At 36.4% G+C, this 21,988-nt stretch overlaps 1 protein-coding gene and 1 long non-coding RNA gene across 3 annotated transcripts; both read left to right on the forward strand.

The window, feature by feature from the left end:
* The first annotated feature begins 50 nt into the window (after positions 1-50).
* Positions 51-21,612, forward strand: LOC146489634 (28S rRNA (cytosine(4447)-C(5))-methyltransferase-like). 2 transcript variants are annotated; one of them, XM_085103550.1, is made up of 22 exons: positions 51-270; positions 2,026-2,074; positions 2,626-2,677; positions 3,453-3,493; positions 4,527-4,597; positions 5,295-5,325; positions 6,235-6,325; positions 6,828-6,920; positions 7,528-7,583; positions 7,701-7,786; positions 8,486-8,579; positions 9,133-9,238; positions 11,877-11,966; positions 12,240-12,327; positions 13,543-13,683; positions 14,288-14,377; positions 15,150-15,199; positions 15,780-15,869; positions 17,374-17,496; positions 18,617-18,714; positions 19,530-19,654; positions 20,867-21,612. In XM_085103550.1, exons 1-22 carry the CDS (start codon positions 177-179, stop codon positions 21,037-21,039), a joined length of 1,932 nt encoding a protein of 643 aa, XP_084959676.1. In that variant the 5' UTR covers positions 51-176; the 3' UTR covers positions 21,040-21,612. The 2 variants fall into 2 exon arrangements, with proteins under 2 accessions (XP_084959676.1, XP_084959682.1); XM_085103556.1 differs by lacking the exon at positions 51-270 and adding an exon at positions 399-419.
* On the forward strand, positions 9,611-10,747 carry LOC146489635 (uncharacterized). The gene is made up of 2 exons (XR_014863425.1): positions 9,611-10,529; positions 10,578-10,747. It is a non-coding gene; the product is annotated as an uncharacterized LOC146489635 (long non-coding RNA).
* Positions 21,613-21,988: the final 376 nt, after the last annotated feature.

Below are 21,988 nucleotides of genomic sequence, written 5' to 3' on the forward strand. Positions count from 1 at the left end.
GTTGCCTTTGCGCATGCTTTTAGCAGCCGCCGCAGACAATTGTTGATTGTTTGTTCAAACTAGTTTCCAGACCCTTTGCAAATAATTTTGATCCACACGTGCAGAAGTTTTCTATGTGCTTGTAGAGAAATCACTTATAAAGTTTATTTCAAAGCCCCGTTTGTTTATAGCTGAGAATGGGAAGAAACAGACCATCAACTGAAGCCGTACCAAAAGGTCCAGGGAGGAAAGCAAGAAAGCAACCAGCGCCGGAGTTACCAAAAAGCTTGGGTAAATAGTTTCTGTTATCATTCATGTAAACACTTCTTTAGCAGCTTGGCAAGCAGCGCTGATCAAATTGGTTTTTTAATCTTTGCATGCATCAGCTACGTGGTGCAGATTATAGCTAACCAGCTGTGGACTACATTAGGTGTAATAAGGTGCAGAGAAAGCGTATTTAATTAGTCTACCTGTCCATTCAGTACGTACGTTCACAATTTAGATGTGCTTTTCACTGGTCGTAAACTTGTTTGTTTCATTTTATTTCTTTATATTTCACACATCTATGACCATGTCCAACGCTATTCGTTGTTAGATCCCCAAGGAAATCGTTGCAAGACTTCACTGAAAATGTAAAAAGCAACAAAGATGGAAGTAGATATTATAGATCACACATACTAACAGTCCAATGATACTTGCTCTTTAAACACTCCTTTCAATTCCTCACCATGATGACAGAATTTTTTGATGCTCTGGGAGGAAATACCTTCACTGTTTTCACCCAGTGGAAAATAAATGTGGAAAAAAGAAAGGGCCCAACTGTTGGGTGGGAGGGCATTAAGCAGATATGGGCACAAAATGAGAGACTCGTGTTACCCTGAATAGTTAGTTCTATTCTACATGTAAGAGACACTTTGCACAGAATAGGCTTCTTCTTTTGGGTTACTTTTTCGTATGTATTAATGATGTAATTGCGTGCTATATAGCCTATTACAGTGATCTGCAATCATGTTCTTAGAGTTATTGCATTGGTCAAAAAGTGTTTTTAGGGACTTATTATCCTTGTGTTCTGTCAGTGAATCTTAGAACCAACTAACCTCTTAGAACCAGGACAAGAACCAACAACAAACTCAATGTATGTCACCAGTCCAGGAATCAAACCTGGGTCACATTGGTGGGAGGCAAGTGCTGTTACCACTATGCCATCCCTGCTCCCCAAAATTATGTCATAATATTACTTGTAAAAAGGATTATGTTGTTGTTATATTGTGGAAATGGCAGTTCCAGAATGTTCTGTACCACAGCAAGGCTGGTTATTTTATATTTTAAAGCTATAAATTTAATAGTTTAAATAAACCTCTTCCAGTGGCTAGTCTATCAGAGGATAATTCCCAAGGATGAACTGTCAACTGTGAATTTTTTAGGACAATCCATCAGCCAAGGTTGTCAACAGTCCACATATCAGCAAACCAGAAAGGGGTTTATTTACTTTTAATTAATAACATGTTTAATTGCTTTATCACAGTAAAGAGAAAACAGCCACTGATGGTCACAACATGGTGATAAATAAAAAATGCTAGTTAAACAGTCCACTTGATTTTTTTCAGAGTTGTACTATGCTACAATAATTTAGATTAACAAGATGACGTGAGGAAAAATGTGATTCCGTTTGTTGTTGTTATTTTATTTGTGATGATTGGGTGACAGTCATCAAATAAGTGATTGTCTGATTTTGTCACATGATATGTTTCATCAAATGGAGGTGTTTTTAATCAAGTGAATGGCTCTAATAAAATCAATTTAAGTATCAAGTTTTGCTGTTTTTCAGTGTGCTGGGCTAGGGTGGAAGAAAATAAATTACTGTAATAATATTATAATAATTTTAAATGTGTCTGTATGGGTGAGGCACTGAAGATTTTGATAAATTTGTTTCATTTAATATCCCACATTGCCTTTCATCTTGATGTCTTTGGCGTATGTCATCACACTGTGCAAAAAACCCAACCATCATGAGACTGTCTTTTTAACTTTCTTTCCTTTTCACAGTAAAAGGTGTTGTGGAGAAAAACAACAATGTACGGAAGACTAAGAAAAGGTAAAGATTTCTAGTTACTGCTATCAATCAAGGGATTTGTACTGCATTTAATTTTGCTTGTTTTTCTATCTTGTGCAAAGTAGTAAAATTAATAATAGAATTCATCCATTTGAGGGAAGGTGTCAAGCTTGTTTCTCAGTGTAATGTCAGCTTTCTTTCATTCACTATCTTCTATGTTTCTGTGTGTTGGGTATTCTGAGGAGAGCACTTGAGGGATCAGGCTGGGGCCATTAAAAAGGAGTGCCAGCTCCCTTCCTGTTTTCTCTATTTCCATCCCGTTCACTACAATCCTTTAAACCTGAACTACCATTTTAGTTATTGGATTCAACCAACACACAGAAAAATGGACTGTTAACAGTTAGTGAGTTTCATTACATCTTGCTATATTTTCAGATGGACTGAATGATTTCAATGCCAGGTTTTATAACCTCAATTGACACACATTCCTCATGCACTGTACAGGATGTTTAGATAAAACTGGTACATTTAAAAATGCCTTGATTTGGTTGTTAATAGTTGTGTATATTTAACGTTATTGGTTACTGTTTTAGAAAGTTGAAAGAATCACAGGACTCAGGAGGAATAGTAACATTTGATGACAAGGTAGCTATGGTCTTTAATATGCTGTTAGTCACAAATTAAATTTTTTTTTTACAGAAATGCTACTCTATCAAGAATAAAATGTGTATATTTTGATAAGCCCTGTGAAAAAATGGCACACATAGTTTTTAATATTCTTTTGTCTGCATCCAAATTAGCCTCGCTGGCTTCCTTCAACTGAAATGTTCTTTTGCTTTTGAACTCAAGAACAAGGTTAGTAACAAAAGGCTAAATAAATTTGAATGCAAACAAAAGAATATTAAAATGTCAGCCATTTTTGTGTAGGGTCTGTAATCCATTTCGATATTATGCTCAATGAAATAGATACCATATTATATGACATTGCACTCTATAAAAGACCATAAAATAACAAAGAATGCAAAAGTCAGATTATAATTGGATCCAATAATTGAATGTTAATTTGTATAATGCATGGCTTCTTTAGAATTAGACAGTTTTCCTCCAGCCTCTCTACACAGATATGCTCTTAGGAGAAAACGTAATATACCAATCAGGAAACTTGTCAAATTCTCAAATAAAGCCTTGTATTTTAATCAAAAGAACACTAGTCTTCCTATTGGGTCCAATTACATTCTTCGTTTGAACAGTAGGTAATTTTTAAATGAATTATTAATTTATGAAATAATGTACCAACAGCCAACTTCAAACTTTATTTTTGGTTGGAATGTTTGACCTGACTTCACTATGATCGTTTTTTTTTAATTTCGAGGTGATTTAACATTTGCTGGGTTACTGTTTTGTTTTCTTTTGTTTTCAGTCTGAGATAAAGAAGAGGAAGAAGGCGATGAAATTGAAAGAGTAAGTCAGAGTGCATTGTCTTGATACTAGTGTACAAGTGTAATCTATCTGTTGAAATATGGTAGCATAATCTTTGTTACAGATTGCAGAGGTCTGTTTGACTAATAATTATTACTGCTGGTCTTCACCAGAGAATGGGCTGGACTGGGGTTACGTGTCACTTCATTTAGTGCTGGGGTTGTTTGTGATACATGGATTTTCAGTTTGAACCTCTTCCTTCATACTGCAGCTAGGTCATCTGCCAATGACAGTGTCAATCTCCTAGTGGGCTTTTGCTTGTAGGTATCCAATTTGCCATAAGAATTTCAGTTAAATCATCCATAATTTCCATGTTGTTAGGGGAAAGTCTTATATAATTAGTGCCACCTATGGCCATAATAATGCCAGAATATATATTAATAATGTCTGGCGTTGTTAGCATGTTTAAAAATGGCTTGAAGTTTTAATATATATTACCTTGGAAGTTGTGTTATGTCCTTTTGTTTTTCTCCCCAAATTGAACACCCTACAGTAACATGAGCACAATGCCATCCTATTTACCTGGATCTACAAGATCTTTTGGCCATTCTAAGTACCATCTGAGTGGTGTCAAACTTTTAATTAAACAATGCGCATGCCATGTTATTTGGTCAAAGAGGCAAAGAACTTCTTAATAAAGAAAGTTATTATTTTACCAAACCATGATAAAAAGCAAGCAAGTTCTCATTTCTTTTCAGTTCCTTGTGAAATGCATTTCCTTATCAATTTATTTAAAGGAGGGGGTCATGCACTCCAGAAATCATGTCTATTTGTTAATCCATCAATAAAAATTTTAATGTAAAGACTGAGTTGAGTTACTCTGTCACCTTTTTTGAGATACTGTATCTTTTTTTCTGAAGGTGTCTTCTCCTGTTAAAGTAATAACTAAATATTTATTCATTTGATCATTCATAATTGACATTCAAGAAGTGGTATAACTTTATAATTAAGTGAGCACTTCATTTGTATTAGCCCAGTTTTTAAATCAAATGACTTTTGTCTGTGTTTTCTGTAGTAAGAATGTGGAGTATAGTGATGATGAGGAGATGAAAGATTCTCAAGACATATTTGCTGGAGAATCAAGTGGTAAATGGCAAATTGTTGCTTTGGTTTCCATATTTGCGTAAACAAGTCCTCAAAGCATTCACATGAAATTTATTGCTGGCTTCTCAATGTGGATAAATAATAATAAATAAGATCTTTCAACAGGGAGCCCTTGTGTACTACATGACTGTATTTCTGTAAATCAAATAATGTAAAAAAGGTCTTCATACCTCAAATATACCTGAGAACCCACTTCTTGGACTGTACAACCACAAGTTATCATCAGTGGCAATGTGTACTTCCTTGCCCTCATCCCTCCCGCCATTAAAAGGAAAATTGATATTAATAATAATTGCAGATTGAAACCAATCTCCTTCATATTATCAACAGCTAGTCTTAGATTTTCATGAACATATTAGACAATTTCCTTAATTGTAGACCTAGTGGGATGGAAGGATGACCTTTCTGATTGACATAAAAAAATTAGTGAGTGGACACAGTTTTTAAGGTGTAAACAGTCAATTTGTTTGTTATCTTGAAGGATACAGATGTACCAAAAGATGTACCACCTGTGTTGACCAAGAGAAAACGTTGTTTTTTCCTTTTACCCAATTTCAAGTTGTACTGGCCCCAAATGTTTGAGTTAATTCTTAATTTATGGAGATGGGCAGTCCCTAACTAAGGTTTTATGTTTATTAACAGGCAGCTATTCTTACTACAACTTGTTATTGGCTTGCAGATGAAGAAATCAAGTTGAACTTCAAGTCAAAGTAAGGATATGTCAACTGTTACATTTTTTACATGATGTTGTGAGCTGATATTTAGCATGATAGTTATGACTAATTAAAAAATATCTTAGAATGAGCTTAGAATTGGCTGGCATTGAATGATTAAATGGACTATTTCTTTGAAGAAAGTTTTGGGAAACAACTGCAACAAAATTAATAAATTTAACTTGGCTACAAGAAAAACGGAGTCAATCATTGAAAACGGTTTAGCCTGATGTGGACATTTTCGCCAACTGGCAATTCTTTTTAATTAGCACTGTGGCTGTGTTTGTTTGGGAAAGAGTCTTCTTCCTTGCTTTCTAGTGAGCAGTTTTCTGAGATTCTGTGTGTAAAACTTGCCAGGATCAGCGAGTAATTCTGTTGTGTTGGTCACTCAAGCAAAGTTCTGTCATGAGAAAGTAACCTGGTGTAAGAAGCTAAGGCCTGAATAAAAATGGCATAAATTATGGAACTCAGCAATCAATTTGTCAGAAAAATGCACAAGTCTGTTAATTTTTTAAATACTGTCTGCCCGTTGTTCTCCTAGGATTCCAGTGCAATGCCTTCTCCTAAATTCTTTCTAAAATGTGTCAAAAAGAACATGGAACTTGAAACCTTACCCAGGATATGTGTAATGAAAGTTCCTCCAGTGAACTAGGCTGTTTTGGGAGCATCGGTTTGTTTTGTTACCCTCTTTTTTTTTTCCCTTTGGCTAAACCCGCACACTGCCCCCAACACATCAGCCAAAGTGAGTGCAGCATGGTATTTCTTTCTGCGATCACCATTCATCACTTGTTCTACTATCCTAGAGATCACACGTCTTGGTAGGGTGTTTATATTTCACCTTTTTAAAAAGTGCACCACAGAAAATTTTGTGGCGTTAGTTGATCAGTTGACAATATATATTTTCAGACCATTCAGTGATGGAAACAAAAGTTGGTTAAAGCTTGCCCAGGAGGACAATGATGATGACAATGACGAGGACACTGATGATGATGATATGGTAAACAACATTTTTCATTAGTTTGTAAAATAATGTTGGATGTATATGTTAGCTTTCCAAAAAAGATTAGAATGTGACAAGTTTGAACCAATGATCTTAATATTTATGCAGGTTTTTTTCCTTGGAACAGAATCATAAACGAAGTTAATAATCTTTATTATACCACTACTACATCAAGGGACAGAAGAACACACAACAATTTGGTAGAATGTAGGATCCTTTAATTACATAATTTACTGTGTCCTTGTTTGACCAGTTTAGGCTCTATACAGTGAAGTTTCCTCAAAAAAAATTAGCTTTTGAGACAGTGTAGATTAATCTTTTAATTGGATAAGCCATTGTTCTATAATTTTAGTCTTGCTTACCTTAGACTGTAGATGTCATGGCAATATTGTTAAATAGTGCTCTCCCCATAACAATTTTACCAAAGTACACCAATTGAGGGGAGATATTCTCTTAATGCTGTATGGTTGATTTGTTTTTACTGAATCTCTTTTTTCAGCCAGCAGATGAATTTGATAGTGAGAGTAACAGTGCCAGTGATGATAATAATGACAATGTGGATAGCAATGACGGCAGTGATGATGACGATGAGGTATGAATTGAAGGCTGCATTGGAAAGAATAGTCATTCAGTTATATTCATGTACACTTGAATCATACAATCATGTATACTAGCTTCTTGTTATTTTTAATCTATTATGCTTGAATATGAAGAATTCACATTTCAACTTTTGGTACAAATGCAAAGGCAAATAACTGATTCAACAAAAGAGGAAAATTAATGAATTTCTTTGAAGTTTACTCAGACTTGCAAATTTTCAAGTTTCAAGCATTTCTGTATCAGTAATTTTATAGTAGTGCTACATGGACTCTAGTGATGGACTAGCAACCTATCCATGGCGGAGTAGTAATATTCCAACACTTTAGTTGTTTAAGTATTTTTACAGTGTTCAGGATGTATGGTCGGGCCAACTGAAATTTGAGCATGACTGTATTTTACCTTAAGTAGAACAATATTGAGGGCCACTATATAATAGTTACTATGGTAACCACCTTGATTGCCACCTCTTTTCCTCTTCTTCCTGAATGTACTCCTTCTACTTCAACTTCTTTTTCATTTTCTTGTTTTAGGACGTTTTGTGATGTTAGGGTTATTAAAAATTATAACATGAACTATTAATGTTATTTTGGTTGTTATAGATGCTGCCCATAGAAAAGAAATCAAAGAAGTTGGACAAAAAGAAGGCCAGAGACAAGTTAGTTTCATTGGAGAATTGTACCTTTGTGATTCACTGCTTTTCTGACAAAGTTGACACTAAGCCTTGATTAGTTTGACTGTGCTTTGAAGAACTGGGTCCTTTGTTTTCACTTAGGTTGTTGGCTGAAGAAGAGTTAAAAACTAACATAGCTGAAACTGAGGTGTTTGTTCTTCCAAGCGGGCAGCAAATTGAGAAAGAAGGTGAGTCATGTTTTGCCTCAATCAGAGGCGGATCCAGGAATTTTTGATAGCCCAGGGGGTCCAAACTTTGATTGAGAAACACTGTTGAAACTTTTTTGAGGCAAATTGAAATATCCCACTTCCAAGTCCCCCCTTCCTATTCATGGTTACACGTTATCATCAATTTAACGTTAGTTTCTTGGCCCCATAAAGGATGCACCCTTGGAACTTCCTTCTCTTGCTCGGTAACAAAGGTTGTTCAGATATCATAAAATTTATATTAAATGTAAAGGGCATGATGCAAGTGCACGAGTGCAAGTCCTGACAACCACTCCTCAGACACCCTGTTTCTGAGATATGACTTGAATCTTCGCATGCCAGAGAATGAATGCTCAGCTTCGGCAGAACTACCCAGTTATAAGCAAAACTCGTATGTTCAGATATTTGTCCTTGCCAGCATGTTTTGAAGCACACTTGATAAGATTTCCCGGTAGTGGTAAATTTCAATTTTTTGGTGTGCGCTGTTTCCCCCAGACCCTCCCCTGGATCCACCACTGTCAATCCACTGTGTAGTAATGACATTTTTTATTGTTTGAGAGTATTGGTTCCTTTTTCACTTGTGGCAAAAACACAGGCTGGGTTCTCTGTGATTTCAGTTGTCATTTCTAGTTTTCTTAATAATTTAGTGATAAATACTTGTCATTACTTTTTGTTCCATAGCTAATGAACAGACAGATTTAACTTTGATTAACCAAAGAATCAGGGACAATATCCAGGCACTCAGTAACTTCACTAGTGCACGTGAAGCTGGCAGGTAATCAAACTAAAGTTGGTTTATTCTGGCCAGAGCAAGTGTCATTGTAGTGACTTTTACCAACAAAGCTCAATTGCTTAAACATTCATTTAAAAGACAACCAAAGGTCAAATTCTTTAGTTGTAAATTATAATATTTTGTTTTGGTAGACCGGGGCAAATAATTGGAATACATTAGCAGAAAAGAATCCAGGGTGGATATGCATGGTTTGAAGAAAATATATCCATACCACCAGGGAAGGTTTTTTGGTTTGAACTCCCACCCTTTAGAGGCTCCACTCCCTTTCATTTCATTTTGTTTCATTTCATTTCACTGAAATTCAACAGCACAATCTGCAGGGAAGCATGTTAAGACATGTCATATACCTAGTGCCCTGTTAATTAACTTGACGGAACAGTTAATCCACTTTGTTGAATAATAGGATATAAGAAATCACCCTTCAATTTATTAACAAACTAATTTCATTATAAGAGTGAAGAAATAAATTTGAGGAACATTTATAGTTGGAGTTTAGTTCATTAGTGTAATTTAATATTTTACTTTTTCGTTGTAGGTCCAGGCAGGAATACATTGATTTGCTTCTAAATGACCTTTGTAAATATTATAGTTATGGAGAATTTCTTATGGAAAAATTTGTGGAACTCTTTCCATTAAATGAGGTAACATACCATAACTAGAGTTAAACATAATTGAAGGGCTGGGAGCATAACCGACTTATGTCGAATTTCAGCCCGTTTTTCATTGTTGCTTGGATTTGTCCAACTTTTGCATGTGAACTGCAATTCGATTGAAAACCATTGTCCAGTATTTTTTCACGCCGATTTGTGTTTCGCATTAATGCCATTGAGAAATTTTACCATCTTGTAAAGAGATATCGGTAACATTATAGACTCTGGATGACCAAAAGGACAATGCATTGAGTATTAAAGACTTGTATTTAATATACACTCGTTGTCTTTCAAACAGTACACTCGTTGTCTTTCAAACACGGCACACGAAAGCGGTCTTTTTCGCGGGAACAACGAAAAGAATGCTGTCATGCTTTTATTTGATTCTGTTACAAACTACCACGTGCGTGACAGGAATGTCAGAAATGTAAACAGTTACATTCTCCAAGAGAAAATGTGTCCATTTCCTGGCGTAAAATCCAGCTTTGTCCCGTTTGTCAACATATCACTCTTGATAACGTCAAAAACTAGCATTCTACATGATTAACAGGAAGACATGTAGCCATTTCAACGATTAACAACGATTAACGGCAGTTCTATTAAAAGGTACTGACTATCTATTCTTTTCACGAGCAGTCGGTGTTAACCGTTGAAAATCTATGTTAATCGTACTTTTATTGAATCATTTCCTTGAAATTGTAAAGTTAATCGTTGCATACCGAATTTCAAGCCTGGCAAACCACAACTAAGGCTTGCAAAACACCTTGCACATGGCGGGATTTGTCTCTGATGCTCCCGCAGGATTTGATAATCGAATTGAAAAATTCGCCACGGCACAGTCATCACTACCAAGGAGGGATTCTTTAGACAACATTTCGACCAGTTCCTGTGAACTGCATTCATCAATTTCATAACTTTTCAAAAGATCCATAGATGTCGTGCATTTACAAACTTCACCAAACAAAAGGGAAACCAACTAGCCAGTACGATACGCAAGTTGTTTATCCCGACCACCTTGATCTATTTTGGGCTTGTTACAACCCGCAAAAGCAAACCATGATATCATCACAAACGTTACTTATAGAAACAACAACTGGTGCGACTAAACACGGCTCGTGGACAGTGGAAACTTTTAGGCTACTGCTAATTTGGAAAATGAGTCTGACGTGGACAAAACCTATAAAAAAATTGGCCTTCCAAGCACGTTCACTTGTACCCAAGCAAACTACCAAATCCCCTTCCCCCTCCCCCTGACTCAATGTTGTCTTTTGGGTCACAAACAGTTTCGTGGCAAGCATCACTTGCCACATCAGCATTGCATAAGGGGGAGGGGGGGGGAGGGAGAAGTAACTGTGTAGAATTACGAAGGGAGAAACAGTAAGTGAGTTGTTTTTTGGCTGTCTGTGTTCGGTTGTCATTGCATAGGGGGAGGGGGTGGGAGGGAGAAGTAAGCAAGTGGTTTTTGTTCTGTTCGTGTTTGGTTTTCTCAAGGAGTTTTGTCCACGATTGTAAAACCGCGAAATGTTTTCAAAACCAGGGAGAGCCAAAATTCGGACAAATCCGAGCAAAATCGAAAGCTGGGCTAAAATTCGACAGAAGGCGGGTATGCTCTCAGACCTTAAATTTATATATTAATAGCGAATTTAGTATTTAATATTAATATTAATTGATTTATTGTTACAGTGTATGTAAATTGATAGCATTTATTTTAATTTAGACTGAGGTTATTATAGCCTGCAAAAGCAAACATCTTTTCTGGCTTTTGTTTCACCCACCAGTGAAAAGAGAGCCTCTGAAACCAACTCTGGCTGTGTGTTCGGTGACGTAAAACCTCAATTAGTGATAGAATAGGATGAGTCGGTGGTCAGCGCTAACATAGTACAACATTACAGTTTCATAAATTAATGGAGAACATGCCAAGCAAAATGTTTCCACAGTTTAACATATGGAAGACAAATCAACAGCAAAAATCATGGTTGTAACTTAAAACAGAATTTTAAAAGTCTTCTGTAAGCAGTAAATATTAGTTCAATCACTCCCTAAGTTAATTGTCAGCATTTAGGGTACAAAAGTATAAAAGGGCAAATAGTCATGGCATTAAATGAGAACAATAACAATTAGCAGACCTGGCAGTTACAAACACTGTGCAATAATTCTCATTTTATCGTCCTAATTATTGTACTACGTCCGAGTTACTGTACTAATTGCAAAGGCTTTGATACATTTCAGCCACGTCAAACCAGTTAATTAATTAAAAAATGCCCTTTAAAATGGTTATTTCATTAACTTAAAAATCCACGGTTGCTAGACACTGACACAGTGAGAGGTCCTTTCCATTTGTTTTTGGTATACAGTATGTTATAGTGACAATTTCACAATGCTTGACCAGTCTACCCTGAGGATACGGTGACAGACATACCTTTTTCCATGGTAGCATGCTCAAATACCCCACCTACATGTGGCTTGGTGATGCTGCGGAGTTGTGTTATTTTACAAGCACAGACCCAGTGTTTCAAGACAGTAAGAGATCAAGTTAAATTATGCAGACTTGAATCTCTCAAAGATGACCAACAGAATTAGTCGCTCAATGATTAAAGTGTATTCTCAATCCTCTTTGCATGTTTTTAAGTTGTTAGAATTCCTTGAGGCAAATGAAGTTCAAAGACCAGTAACTATCAGAACAAACACATTAAAGACAAGAAGACGAGATCTTGCCCAGGTATGACTTCGTTAATAATTTGAAGCTTATTTAGAATCAACTAAATTGATGTACAGTGTACATTGAAAATTGTGTGAAACTGATGTTTAAATACCCTTTGTAAGATCTAGGTCAAAATACTGCAGATGCAGGTACTGTCACTTGCACACCTTCCTTATAGCATGTAAAGTAATTTTAAGGACTCACAAATGCACAGCTTTTAAAGAGTAATGTTTGCCAAAAAATAGTGTTCGTGACTGAGAAGGAACTGATTATTTTATTGTTCTCTTTCAGGCCCTTATAAACCGTGGAGTAAATTTAGATCCAGTCGGCAAATGGTCAAAGGTTGGGCTTGTCATCTATGACTCTTCTGTACCTATTGGTGAGTTATCACTTATGTATGTGCATGAGCTTTTAGTGTCATTGTTCACAAAATTACTCTCACCGTCAAGTGACAAATGTCTTAAACTGTAGTGTCCAGCTGAGGTCTCATGTGAGCACTCATTAGTAATCAGTATGTGATTGCAAAGTGAAGTGAGATAGACAATATTAGCATACATGTTAGGATGGCTGCTTGAATGGACCAGCAAAGCAAGACGTATTTGGAACTCTACACCGACCTTAACCTTAAAAATACAGTCGTAGCTTGATAGGCAGTGCACCACTGTATGATGGATCAGAGAATTAATTCTGCAGTGGATATGTTGTAGTGCAAAGTGAACCCACAAATTTCCTACTGAGTGTTAGCCCTAATGGGAAACCACACAAGGCAAAAAAAACATCTTTGACCTGGGCAGGAATTGAACTCACATTCATCGATTTTGATCACTCTTGCTCTCTCAACTGAGCTACAAAGTGAGATGGGGGTGAGTTGTGTGTGATTGTGGTCCCTTGGTAATTGCGGCAATTTGAATGTGAAGAGTACAATGAATGTTCTGCAGCTAGCACTAATGACACTTGTAAATGATGGATCAAAGATTTAACTCTGCAGTGTATGTTGTATGGCTAAGTAAACCCATTAATTTCTTACTGAGCATTAGCCCTTGTGAGGAAATGGGAGACCATCCATTAGTCAAGGAAAAAGTCTTTGACCTCAGCCAGAATCGAACCCATATTCTCCGGATTTGATCACCATTGCTCTACCGACTGAGCTATGAGGCCAGACGGGAGTAAGTTGTGGGTGATTATGGGTGGTAATTGCGGCTATGAATGTTGGGCAACTAGCACTTATAATGACACAAAACAATGATGGATCAGGGAATTGACTCTTCTTTCTAGAGCTAATGCTCAGTGGGATATTCATGGATTCACTTTGCACTACAACATGCACAGTAGAGTTTATTTTCTGATCCATTAATGCCATTATGGTAGCAGCAAAACATTCATTATACCCTTCACAGTGCACCACTTTAGTTGAGACATGCATCAAGTAATGACATTGTCACCTATCTTTTTTTTTTAATCGTGCAAGCACAAAGTTTTTACTGTTACCAATTGGTTTTTATTTAAACTTTGTTGTCCAACTTTCTTTACTTAGAAGTAAATAATTAGTATGGTAGTGTTTTCCTACCAAACTCAAATATGATGGTGTTTTCAGGAGCCACACCAGAATACCTTGCAGGACACTACATGTTACAAGGTGCTTCCTCCATGCTCCCAGTCATGGCTCTAGCACCTCAGGAAAAGGAGCGTATTCTTGACATGTGTGCAGCCCCTGGAGGAAAAACAACCTATATAGGTAAAGTTTAGCCAATAATATTAGAATTCTGAATCAGCTACATCATTCCCATCCAAACTGGCTGCATGGTTTTCCCTTTTGAATCAGTCTAGTGACTTTTCCCATCATATCCGTTCATGGAAACCTTATTAAAATCATCTTCATAGCCTTTTCATTGTTTTTTTCAAATGTGAAATTTGAAATCTCTGTGAGAGCTCGAACTGGTTTCAGTTCAGCCCACATTATGTTCTAATGACCTCCAGGATGGACCACTGCAATAGCATATCCAAACTGTACTGTTCCTCAATTGAGTTTTCCTCTTCTGTTTTATTTTGTTACCTGTTTAATTGGTTGCACTGATACTGTAATCATTCTCTAGGTTTGACATTCCTCTGCCTTGAACATGGTGTAAGAAGACTGTTTTGATGTTATCTTTGTTCTATGTCATAACAATGACCTAAAGAAAAGGAATCACCAACAAAGATTTGCTAAAATAAACTTAATGTCTTAAGTGTTCTCTTTTGATGTAATTTTATTGTACATTGCCTATTAAGATCAATAAACAAACAATCAATCAATCAAATTCAGTTATTAATACAAAATGTCTCTGGAACATTTCCCTTAGCATCACTTCTAAAGAATACTGGTCTTGTGGTAGCAAATGATGCCAAAAGGGAAAGAACAAAAGCTTTGGTGGCCAACATTCATAGATTAGGTGAGTTACGAAGAATGCTTTAGTTGACTGAATATCATTTAATACAAACAATTAAAATTTGCACAAGTTTAGATTCTATTAGCAGTCTCTTTCTTCTCCTTATAAATTCTGTGGCACACACGATGGCAAGCAGCAAAGCCACAAGCTGCGAGAAATGTGAACACAGAAGGAAGGAAAAGAAAGAGTTGTACTGTTTCCTCCAGGGCTTTTCCTAATTCCACCTCATTCACTTTTTTTTCTAATTTGCATTTTTGTTTTACCGTTGTGGACTTTGCGCACATGATCTGAGAGGAAAAAACTATGACTGCTTGCAGCCAACATTTTTTACTGGACTTGCAGGTCCTAATTTAGCTCAAAAATTGTACAATCGCATCCAAATTTGTGAAATACACAATATTTGTCATAGATGTTAGACAAGTGTTTTTTCACATTTGAGCTGTCAATCTATAGGGACAGTAATAATATTTGCAGCTAATGAATCCAAATGGGAACATTTTTACAGCAAACAACTTTGTCCACTTGCCCGAAAACATATTGTTTGCCTTAAGTTACAGGTTTTTCGTGTTGGTGGTATTTACATAAAAAAATATCACGTCTCCTATGCATGTCTTTGTTTTATACTATTATACAGCTACCTTGTTTCCAACTTTGCAATAAGAAAGGTACTAACGAGAATCTGGCTATTTTGCTGTAACTGTATAGTATGTTACTGTCTAATTGTCTTGTTGTAGTCATGCTGATGACAACTACGATTTATTTTTTCTTCCTACAGGAATAAGTAACACTTTGGTTTGCAATTATGATGGCAGGGCATTTCCAAAGGTACAGAAAATGTTTCTTGTTTCAGTTTGTGTTTAAGAACCTGCTTTGTAGGCTTTGTTCAAAATTGAATAAGGGCTGACAGAACAGTAAGTGAATGGTCAGCAAACTCACTTACCGTAATGATTCGATTTAGTGCCCGGGGTACTTACAGTATATTTATTAATGGTACCTCAATGGAGGAAGCTTAATCCAAACAGGGAGCTCATTAGGGACAGGGTGCTTATTTCCTTTTTTGAGAAACAGCCAAATGAGTGAAAAACAACAAAAACACATTCGAAGGGGGGGGGGGGGGGGGAGCACTTATTAGAGAGGGCTGCTTATTGGAAGGAGGGCTCTAAATTGAATCATTATGGGGTTCTACTGTACTTGCAAAGTTGTCGAGGGGTGGGAGAATTGCCCTCTCCCCCTGGCCCCAGAAGACAAAAAGAAAATCTGGTTTAGAAAGTTACCTGAAAGTGAGAACAATTTCGTGTCTCAGCAGCACCTCTTGTACTAAGTTCCTCATTCACTTTATTTGTGTATGCCACATTGAATAACAAAATAATTAATATTAATGTCTGTCTGCTTCTTCACTTTGAAGGTGATGGCAGGTTTTGATCGAGTTCTTCTTGATGCCCCATGCAGTGGAACAGGAGTCATATCTAAAGATCAGTCTGTCAAAATCAACAAGGTGTCTTTCTTTTTGTACCTATCTTTAATAGCTGTTTTCATGTCCCTGAGAGAGACTATTTAATACAGATCAGCAGCTTTTCCCACATAAACAAAAAGACTAGTTCCACGATTTATTCATTCTCGTCTCTTTTCAAAGTTGCAGCAGCTTCATATATCCTAATTTCTCTAGATTGATTAAATGTTCCTTAAAATGTTTGTGCCGTTCAATCCTACTTTTTCTTGCAATGTGCCACTTAGTGCAATGTGCCAAAACCTGTTTTGGAAGCTTGACTCAGGTTACTGTCACGGTGGTGTAAATTGCAAAATAAACCTTTTAAGATTTATTTATACTCTTTCACTGAGACACATCAGTAATTATATTCAACAACAGGTTTATGCTTATAGTACATCTGTAAATTACATAAATTTTATGTATTTTAATTTTTGTTTCCATGCAATATCGATAATTTTTAGACTTTGTATTCAAAGTAAGGCCAGATGCTCTTACTATCTTCTTGTTCAAAAGTTGTTAATGTCACTGTTCCGGTTAAGATTCATGCTACCTGGATCTATACTCAAATTTCAGACTCCAATTACAATCTGCGGAAAACCAGGAAATTCAGAGTCCCGGTTGCCAAGACCAAGCGTTTTGCCGAGTCATTCATTATGAAAGGAGCGCAACTCGCATAGGCCCTCGCTAAACTAGTGAAACTATGAAGATGTGTAAATAGCTTAGTTTTATATATTTTGATTATTGATTTTTAGTATATACATTTGTAAATACCGGTAGTCTGTAATTTTTTCTCTACGCAATTCAGTTTATACTGCCATGTAGTGTCTTAATAAACGTATCTATCTATCTATCATAGAATTAACTAAAGTAATGACAACAGACATATTGGCGTAAATAAGGAGGGAAACACCGCTCAGCAATTGCGTGACAGGCGACTTCTATTGTGTGACCATTTTAAGGCCTCACTTCCCTGGCTCTTCCAGCTGCACCTAGGCCAACAACAACAAAACACAACAATGCGCTGCAACAGCAGCACAGCTAGGCCAGCAGCGCCACTCCGAGAAGAGTATTGGCAGGTCCCAAAACTAGAGTAACTGAAATGACCTCTCTTGCCTCACCTATCTCACCTGCGGGGTCGGGTCGGACTGGAATATTGGCAGGTCAATACAATTAAAACACGGCAAAAAATACTAGAGAACTTAGCTTGGGGAGGTCGCTACGCAGACTTAACTGCCACAGATACACGCAGAGCGTGTAAAACTCTCTTAAAATTTACAATTAAGGAGTTACAAACACTGTTTTACCCTAGACAACATTCTGAAAAAATAACACATGGAATTCTTTGACACCAAGGATAAAAACAATCTTCAGTTTATTTAGTGCAGCACTATTACAGTCAATAGAGTGTAACTATTTAAATATTATCTATTTAACCTAGATACATTAAAATTAGTGAAAAATTCCACATGAATTTTGATACAAACAATCCATTGCATTCCTCATTTAACAGACAGAAAAAGATATTCTGCGATGCTCACATATTCAAAAAGAGCTTCTTCTATCAGCCATTGATGCCACGGATGCCAAGTCTCCCACTGGTGCTTACATTGTTTATTCTACCTGTTCTGTTTTGGTATGTCATATTTGTCCTGCACTTGTTTATTGACACATTTTACTATTATGATACAAAGCTCACATTAAAAATTACAGATCCAAATGAAATAATGCAATTGAATTTTTGAAAGACAGACAATCTCAAACCACCTCTATCTGTTTACCTAGAGAGCTATCCTTCCAAAACAAGCAATCACAATATAGCCAGGATTATTGAAAAACTGCAAGAGGCACCCAATGAAATTGATTGTTGGAGTTTTGATTGATCTGCTCTGCTCATCAGCATAGCAATAAATGTGCCAAGGGTGTTAAGTTTCAGACAAATATTAAGTGAAATTTGTCAAAGGCTTCCTAGCCTGATGGTATTTATCTCGCAACAGAGTCCCATTTTAAGAGTCCCCTGTAGCATTAAATAGTTACATGTATTTCTTAGTTGTTTCAGATAATTGAACCACCTACATTTTTCGGAGCTTTAATAGAACAGATGTTTAGGTTTTGATCCAGCACCTGTTTTCATGATTATTTGTAGCCTGTGTGGCAGGTGTTAGAGGGCAACTGGGCCAGATTATTTGTATGTGCAGTGATGGATAAACCAACTTTGTGTATTAAGTGGGTCAGTGCATGTGCTGGAGAGGGCTCCTGAGGGATGCCATAGTATATTTTACTCAGCAAATTAAAACTGGTAAAGTTGAAGAACAGCTCCACAATAAACCTTTTGGCCGACTGTTGGTGTTCAAACTGTCAACGAACAAATGACCAGCAATCAGCCAACAAATGGCCAATAGTTGGCAGAGTGTTGGTAACTGTTTAGTAACACTGCTAGCCTGTATATGGGAGTCCACAATTTAAATGTGCCCAAGGCTTCTCAGTCAGCTGCTGATTGTCACGTTCCAACTTCAGTTTGATGTAGATCAGATGAAGCAAAGGAAGAGATTTTCAAAGAAAAAATGTTTTAATAGTGAACAAAATTATTAACTGGCTCACTATCTTTACTGCACAAACTTTGTGGATGGAGTACACTAAAGAGGCCTACCTGAATGATCTTGTTAAAGCAGACAGTAATAAACTTCAGTAATTGAATGTCATTTTCATGAAAAGTCTTATTTTAACCATGATTGTCCTTCCCGTTAACTCAACAGGTTGAAGAAAATGAATGGGTGATTGACTATGCCCTCAGCAAAAGACATGTCAAGCTGGTATCAACCGGTCTGGACTTTGGCAAAGAAGGATTCACCAAGTATGCAAATACTGTTCATAGTGGCCCAATCATGTAGTCAAACAAACAGTGATTATTTTGTGGTCACTATATATATTGTGGTACAAACAGTTCTCTGTTACTAGGTCGTTGTTGTTACACATACAGGACACTCACTGTTAGTAGGTCACACCTTGCAATAGGTTCTTGAGTGAAACTTTGGTGGCAAACAACTTGTAGTTAAGTAGCAGTAGTGGTTGCATTAACACCTTTTCCCCAGACTTCCGCAGTAAAAGTTTACCCTTAATAATTTCCCATTATTTCCATTTGTCAGGGAAAAGTAGGTTATGCATTCTCGGGGTTTTATTTGTGGCATATTAATTTGAAGATATCAAATTATTGTATTTACCGGTAATTTCCCACCTTTTTCTGAAACACAAATTAAAGTAGCTTGCTTTTTTTCTGGATTAGAATCTCTTATGAATAAAAAAAGGTATCTTGTCAGGTCAATGAAATTTTCCCCTTTATTTTTTTTTATCTGATGAACATTAGTAAAAATGAACTCTTTACCAGTTTTTTCTCAGATTAAGAGATATAATAAATACCTTCTTAGCATTGTTTTCCTGGTCTGTACCAAAGTTTTGGATCCATGTTTTTCTGCTTGATTTACACATTTCCTGCTTGGGTAATAAATTTCAAGAGTAGTAGAAAACATTTTCCAAGACTCAAGTGAGGACCAAAGAATCAATGCTGATATAAAGTTAAATGTATTACATTCATGATCATGATGTTGCTGCTGTTGAATGTACTCCAATATAATTTAGTTTAAATTAAATTATTTAAATATTCTTTTTCAGGTTTAGGGGAAGACATTTTCATCCATCCCTAAAACTGACAAGGAGATTTTTTGCTCACACTCACAACATGGACGGCTTTTTTGTTGCAAAGTTGAAAAAATACTCCAACAAGATCTCAAGCGATGGTAAGAAAGTGTCATTTTTTAGTTAATTTCTCTATGCAAACCAAGCAACAACCTCCAAGTTTCATATGAATAGCTGTGTTTCATCTCTCGCAAAATGTTTGTTTCAAACTCATGAGTATGCGATTTTTGCAGTTAAATAGGGAGGGGAGGGGGAGGAGTCCAGTACAGGATGATTTTGAGGTAGTTCTTTTTTAAACAGCCTGTAAATGTCACTTTAAATGCTTCAATTATACCCTGGGTACATATCAGAGGTTTATCTCGCATGCCCTAGTGGGTTCGTAAGTCATGAGAGAAATCTTCAGGCTTAGCTTTAACTCTTTAAGCCCAACATCATATTATCCTCACTTTCCCTGGCTTGTATTTCTTATGGTTTCAATACTGGGAGAATTTCCTTAATAGTGCAGATGATTTCCTTTGTTTGCATGTATAACCTTGTATGTTGGATCAAGAAGTAATTTTGTTAAGAGGAGTTTAATAGTGATCACTATTATAATCATAGTGAAAGTCTTACACTGAGATCACATCCACACATACCAGGACCGGGTTTAAGTACAGCCAAATAACTGTCAGATTAGCTGTGCTAGCTGCGATTGAGAAAAAAAAATCATGACCTAACATGTGGGAACCAAAGAAACTTCTGGTGAAAAGGATTTAAATGTTTCATTGGGAATCTTGGTCGTTTGGGGGGTTAATACAGTCATGTAATATTGTGATCAAAAATGCAGAAAGGTAGTGATTTCTATAATCACTTGACAGTAGAGAACATTTCAACTAATGGAGTTCTTGTTTCCTTAACTTAGAGTGACATGATGTTTCGACATAGTTGGATTCTTCAAAGTAAATTAAAAAATTAAAATGCTTCATTTGAGGATTCTTCTTCTGATTCTGTTTCAACAAAATAATATACCAACAACAGTGGATAAACAACTTACAATAGTCAGGCAAGCAGCCATATGTCAATGAAGCTGTTATCATTTAAATGTTATAGTGAGCCAAGCAACATTCTCTTCCAAAGTTTAGACGGGATGTAAGTGCCATCTAAGGAATCACAAACCATCAGCCAGTGCATTGACATGTGTTTACATGGATAAGGAATGCCTGTTATGCTCAGGGTACACACACTACAGCAGAAAAAAGTTGTTGTTTAAAAAAAAAAACAGACTTCCGTTAGTTTTTTTTAAAATTATCTTATGAAACTATTTTCTTTTACAGAGCCTACAAGTCAAACAGAAAATAACCTTGACAATGGCTCTGAGGCTAAAGAAGAAAAAACTGACAACAAACAAACTGCCAAAGACGAAAGAAATAAAAAGAAAAACAAACTACCTAAGAGCAAGAAGGGTACAGGAAAGAAAACAAGCAAAAGGAAACCAAAGAAAAGCTGAGTGCCAATGAACATCTGCAGGGTAGAATGTAACCTGCACCATGCACGCAAACAGGAAAAGCAGAAATAGTGCAGGAAACTGAGACAGAATTATGCATTTTTTACACCAATTTACTTTCAACTCAAACACATTTATCATCGAAAAGCAACATCCACTATGTCATAACAATGAAAGGCTCAATGCAATGGATGCTATGATAGTTGACAGAAAAACAAAAACTGTAAACTTCACAATTTAGCCAATGGTTTATTTCAACCAGTAGCATGATGCGGGCCAACTGATCTTCAAGAACGTTGAACAAAGAAGCTGGTCACAACGGAGTTTTATCTGTTTTTAATAACATGGTGACAACCATTAATGTGGTAACTGATGAGCCATTAAAATGTGGATTCATCGGCAGTGTGGTGGGTTTTAACACAGTCAATTTTTAGGGAAGGGGGCTAATGGTTGTGTTAAATCAATTTGAAATTATGTAATTTTGCAAGTTAGTTATTATAAAGAGCTGTGAAGTTTCTGTCAACTTGCTAATTAAAATTTATTTCCAGTTCTGTTGTGACGTCTTGAAAAATTTTTAACCACAACATTTTAAGCAGCCACGTAGCAAAATGTAGACGTTATAAAGCATTTACTTTACCAAATATCTGGCACAATAATATGTGACGCACTTATTTGCTCACTGCTCTTATTAGGGAGTTTAAGAAACGAGGACGGCAACGGTAACGAGAACGTCATTTTAAAATATAACTTCTCGTTTTTGTAACTCTTTCGCAATCATTTAAATTTGTTTAACTTGGAAAATGCTGGCGAACTCTCCAGGAACTAAATTAGTATGAACGACGTCAAAGTAAGGAAAAGTAAAGAAGATTTTGCGTCATACGCTCCCGTTCTCGAGAAAACCTAAAATTTGGTCATTTCACGTTGTTGTTTTGCAGAGGATGGTAAAGAAATG

The sequence above is a fragment of the Pavona decussata genome, unplaced genomic scaffold, assembly GCF_977016875.1.
Source record: "Pavona decussata unplaced genomic scaffold, jaPavDecu1.1 SCAFFOLD_4, whole genome shotgun sequence".
NCBI classification, from domain to species: Eukaryota; Metazoa; Cnidaria; class Anthozoa; order Scleractinia; family Agariciidae; genus Pavona; species Pavona decussata.

What these genes read in the sequence shown, in the direction of transcription:
- LOC146489634 (XM_085103550.1), top strand. Translation starts at nt 177, where the DNA reads ATGGGAAGAAACAGACCATCAACTGAAGCCGTACCAAAAGGTCCAGGG. An exon ending in AAGTTGAACTTCAAGTCAAA is followed by an intron (nt 5,326 to 6,234) that starts GTAAGGATATGT and finishes ATATATTTTCAG; the next exon opens with ACCATTCAGTGATGGAAACA. An exon ending in GCAGCAAATTGAGAAAGAAG is followed by an intron (nt 7,787 to 8,485) that starts GTGAGTCATGTT and finishes TTTGTTCCATAG; the next exon opens with CTAATGAACAGACAGATTTA.